This window comes from Kryptolebias marmoratus, linkage group LG12 (assembly GCF_001649575.2).
Source record: "Kryptolebias marmoratus isolate JLee-2015 linkage group LG12, ASM164957v2, whole genome shotgun sequence".
NCBI classification, from domain to species: domain Eukaryota; kingdom Metazoa; phylum Chordata; class Actinopteri; order Cyprinodontiformes; family Rivulidae; genus Kryptolebias; species Kryptolebias marmoratus.
In genome coordinates, this window is record NC_051441.1 from 22,476,980 (window position 1) to 22,482,429 (window position 5,450).

Below are 5,450 nucleotides of genomic sequence, written 5' to 3' on the forward strand. Positions count from 1 at the left end.
ATGGGGCTTTAATTGTGAAAGAGTGGTTCAGGGAGTGAGAGACATCATTTTCACACATGGATTGGCCACCACAGAGTCCAGACCTTAACCCCATTGAGAATCTTTGGGATGTGCTGGAGAAGGTCAGACTCTACCATCATCAATGAAAGATCTTGGTGAAAAGTTAATGCAACACTGGATGGAAATAAATCTTGTGATGTTACAGAAGCTTATTGAAACAATGCCACAGTGAATGTGTGCCGTAATCAAAGCTAAAGGCGGTCCAACGAAATATTAGAGTGTGTAACCTTGTTTTTTGGCCAGGCAGTGTATAATGTAAACAATAATGAATAGCAACACTGGTAAAAAAAATACCTAATTTCTTTTTGGACTCTCAGTAAACTAAAATAGGTAAAACCTTTTAGTCAAGAACAGCAGCCTATCATCACTAGTGGTGTACAATACTGCAAAATTTAGTATCCAGCTCATTGTAAATACAGGATATCATCAACATATACCTAATCTGATACTTTTAATTTATAAGGGGAACCTAGAAAGTTCAAGTAGGAGAGATTAGTTTGAGATTTATCATAATGACGAAAAACCTGCCAATCTTTTCATGACTTTTAAAAGACTGATCTTTGCTGTCTACTATTAATTAGTTGTTTTATAATTAACCTTTTTTGTTGTTCAGAAACAATATAATTAACCATGTCTTTTTTTCCTTTCATTGCACTTCTGGAACAGACGCAACATACTGAAAGTAGAGGAGGAGAAACAAATTCAAGTATTGACCCCATCCCCCTATTGATCCAGTACTGGTATCAATACATACTGGGATTGATCTGTACACCAGTCATAACTGCTGAGAATCCAGAAAAGACTAACAGCTGTTTATAATGTTCCTCCTGAACTGAAAACTGTAGTTTCCTGACCACCACAGTCTGTTGAATATTGCTCCATGTATTTCCTCAGACTGAATGATCACCTGATTAAAGAGTTAGAAATGTTTCTGTTCAACTCTTGTATTTGTTTGTTTAGTGCCAACGGGGCAGTAGTTTAACAGATCTTTTAAAGCTTGAAGGCAGAAACAAATGCAATTGGCATTCAGGTACCTTTAATTTCCAGGTCTGCACCTCTTGACATTTTCTTTCTCCTTACCTCTCCAGGCTCCAGTTGACTGTAGGATCATCCATTTTGTTCACCAGAACAATCAGATGCTTGACCCCAGCTGTTTTGGCCAGCATGGCATGCTCCCTTGTCTGTCCACCTTTTTCAAAACCAGTTTCAAACTCGCCTTTCCTGGCAGAGATCACCTAAAGAGAAACAGTCAGCTTGTGATGTAGTCTGCTCATGCTAGCACACACAGGAGGCTTGGAACTTCAAACTAAAGAAAACAATAACCTCTTATCAAGTGACATTAAATACAGACTTGTTCTGTACAAATTTGTTTAAGAGGAATAAAAATCAAATTGGAAAAACAAATATTTTAAGATAGATTTGAGATTTGCAAACCTCAAACCCATATTTTATTCACACTGGAATAAGGGACAAGACTTATGACGGTGTTCCCCAAGACATTCTATGGGGTGCTACCCAATTCCTGTATGACCAAAGCAGGAGCTGTGTCTGCATTCTTGGCACAAAGTCAAGCTTGTTCTCAGTGCGAGTCCCTCGTCTCCAATCCCGGTTGTAGTCTTCATGGACAGGATCTCAAGGTGTAAGTGTAAAGAGGAATGTGTCTGGTTTGGGAACGCCAAGGTCTCATCTCTGCTTTTTGCGGATGATGTGGTTCTGTTGGCGTCTTCAGGCCATGACCTTCAGCGTGCACTGGGAGTTAGCTCCTCTAAGTCTGAGACCATGGATCTCAAGCAGAAATGGGTGGAATGCTCTCTCTGGATTGGGAGTGTGTCTGCCTCACACGGAGGAGTTCAAGTATCTGGGAGTCTTTCACCAAGCTTCAGCAGGTGAGATGATAGAGACTGAGCTACAGCTGTTATCTGGGTTCTTCAGCAGTCTGAGCTTTATGGGAGAGTGGCAAACAGAAAGCCACTGTTGAAGAAAACAGATTAAATACTGGCTAGAGTTTGCAAAGTGAGTTAAATATATTTTTATTTAATGAGTTTTTTTCCTACTAAGTTACTGAGCTTTGACTCTTAATCACTGTCACCAGGGTGTTTAAACAAGTAAAACCTTACAGAAAAAAATATTTACAGTACAGAAAACAGAACGGAACATTTTAATCTTTTGTGGACATTATAAAACAGATTGCACCAAAATTTATTTTTCCCCAACAAGATTTCCAATAGCCACTGTGGTTAAATTAATATTTGAGAAAACAAACAAAACTCTTACTGTTAGATCGGTAAGATTGTTAGGTTATTTGTTCATTTAATTGTAGCTACACAATCATCCTTCCTGTTGTAAATAGTGAGAAACAATTCAGAAATTGATGGCCTCCCTAGAATTTGTCAATGGCCACTAGAGTATGTGCGGACCTCTGAGTGAAGTACACCCAGGTATGTGGGGGCCTTTACTGTAAGTCCTCTTCACTCAGTATGAACTTCCACAGAGAGACTGTTGCCAGTGCGACCGATGGTGCCTTCACTGACCAAAGAAAAGGATCAGATTTTTGAGTGCTGACCAGACAGTCAAGCCAAAAACTGTTCTGAATTAATTATAAGCTGATTCTCCAGTGCATCTCTACATTGGAACATAGTAAACATATCTAAACTGCAATGCTAAACCACATACTGCTGTGTAGTAGAAGAGTCTGGGTGCTGAACTGACCGGCCTGCAGTCCAGATCGCACACCAACTGAAAACATTTAATGCATCATGGAAAAAAAAAAATCCCAGCAAAAAAGATGCAAGACTCTTGAACAGCTATAACCCTACATCAAACAAGAATGAGACGACATTCCCTCCAAATTCTTCAGCAGTTCCTAGACATTTACAGTCTGTTCATAAAAGAAGAGGGGAAACATTGACCTGGAACAACTTTTGAGATGTGTTGCTGCCATTAAATTTAAAATGACCTCCTCTCAAAAATGTATAATTTCTTAGTTTCAACATTTGGTATGTTTACTGTGTTCCACTGTGAATAAAATATGGGTTTATCAGATTTGCAAATCAATCCATTTGTCAGAAATGGGTATAAGTAAGGTAACTAATTCAGGTTTTCCCCCAGAAAAGAGGCTAAGCCCGGTTAATGAACATAAATGAAAAAGTGCAAACAAAGCACCAACACACGTCTCACTTCCAGGCCAATGAATAACAACAGAGAACTCTGACAGACAGACGCTGTGCTTTTTGTGGCACAGGCTGCATGTTGGATCACTACATGGAACAACAAAACATCTAATGCTGAATTTAATAGCATCATTTTACTGGTAAACAAGGATAATATTTTCACTAAGCACAAAACATGCTTACCATATTCAGTCTTGTAAAGCCACCTGCTGAATTTCAGCTCAACTAACCATTTTTGGTTAAACCGGCTCGTTCCATGTTTATCACTGTGGCTCTGACAACATGCTAACTCCAGGTAGCTGAAGGAGGCTCGGCCTCAGGGCTCATTAGAGTCACGCAGGACTCCAAGCTGATGCAGGTGAACCTGCTCCGCTAGAGCACCAAAATCGTCTATTTTGAACGGAGCGTGGTGCACGCGGTCCGCACCAAGTTATAAAAGGTGCACGACGTGACACCACACGGGACCTTGGCACAGAGGCGGGGACAGCGTGATTACGTCACTGCTGGCGTGCGTTCCCTCACGCGGTGAGGCAGATAAAGGCAGTGGTTTTGGGGGAGCGGGTGGAAAAAAACGTATAAAAAATGACGTATTTATAATGAACAAGCAGAGCTTAGCCTGGTGGCCTGCCAGGTTTTTAATACACTGGGGGGAGCCCTGTAATTGCATCATATAACATGTAATTTTCTACTAAAACATCGGAAAAATCCACTATAAAAAATTGTTGCTTCAAAAGACTGTGTGAGGGTGTAACTTTCTAAAAACACTGAGGTGAAGTTTTGTTACTCACCAGAACAGCCAGATCTGCTTGTGATGCACCTCCAATCATGTTGGGAACAAAGCTTTTGTGGCCTGGAGCATCTAAGATAGTAAAGTGCTTTTTGTCTGTTTCAAAGTATGCTCGGCCCACCTCCACTGTCTTGCCTTTGTCCCTTTCCTCTTGATTGGTATCCAAAGCCCATGATAGATACCTGAAGATAAAGCAGTTGTGTTAATACCTGGTATGCACAGCAACACGTGTACAAAATATTTACACAAAGATCTAAACCATTGATTTTCAAACTGTAGGACTTTTCTGTGATCAGGTAAAAAAAGGTTGCAAGCAAAACTAATGTTAAGATTTTGAAAGTTATGCATCCCACTTGTTTATGTGTTAGACAAACAGCATTTCAGGCCAGACAGAGCGAGAGTGACAGTCCGCTTGTTGTCACCCAGATAAAAGTTACATAAATGGAGAAAAGGTTTGTTGGCTGAATGAGACACCACCTTAAATCAAGTATTTGAGGTGGTGTTTTACTCCTTTACCTCTCATATTTTTCCTAAGTTCTGTTAGAGAGAGTTGGGGAAACGTGTCTGAGTAAAACCAGCTGAGGAGTGCAAACACTGTTCCCACTGCTGAATCTAAACAAAGCTGGCTGAAACGCCACTTATTTTTGGTGTTCAAGTTTTTCAAAGGGCTTAAATATGTTTTCATTTACTTTAAGAAATTGTTATATTTTGTTAAATGAAAAATACATATTGGCAAAAAATATTTTCAGCTAGAGAGCAAACCTTCACCAAGACCCATTATCATTGCGATATAATGGAACAAATGAAATCATCATCATTTGATCTCATCACTATATGTTGAGGAACTCCAAGTGCAAACCTCCGCCTAGGCCATAGGGTCATTAAAAAAGGAGCCGGTTGTGATCCTGATCACCACCAAAATGTAATCATTTGTTCTTTTAACAAGCTCAAGATTTCCTTAAAAAATTCATCAATTCTGTTCATTACTTTTTGAGTCATCTTTTGCAGAGGCAGAAAACAAAGGTCAAAAATGGGTGTTGTACATCAGTCGCTGGCTGTCTGATTTCTAAAAGTTGGCATCAACCAGAGAAAAACATAGTTGACCTCTAAGGGATACTGTTGTTGGAATTACAATGAATAAGATCTGTTTGTGTGTTGTCTTTGAAAACAGTCAGCATCAAGTTTAAAACATTTTAATGCATTAAAAAGAATTAAACTCCAATAGGGCTGCAACAACGAATTGATAAAATCGATAAAATTCGATAATTAAAAGCGTTGGCAACAAAATTCATTATCGTTATGTGTCGCGCAATTTATACGTCACTAACGTTGTCGCGGAAACGGTGACGTCACCCGCAGCGCGTTGCTGAACAAACTCCGTCCCAAATATAAGTCATTGCTCCGTCCGCTCCGCAAAAAAAAAAAAAAAAAAA

General features: G+C 39.6%; 1 protein-coding gene across 2 annotated transcripts in view; it reads right to left on the bottom strand.

Moving 5' to 3' along the window:
* Positions 1–5,450, bottom strand: part of gspt1l (G1 to S phase transition 1, like) — a 25,337-nt gene that overhangs the window by 7,851 nt on the left and 12,036 nt on the right. For both annotated transcript variants that reach the window (XM_017434646.3, XM_017434645.3), the window contains 2 exons: positions 4,019–4,199; positions 1,141–1,295 (listed from right to left, as the gene is read on the bottom strand). In XM_017434646.3, coding sequence (XP_017290135.1) covers positions 1,141–1,295; positions 4,019–4,199 — 336 coding nt within the window. The remainder of the gene's footprint in view (positions 1–1,140; positions 1,296–4,018; positions 4,200–5,450) is intronic.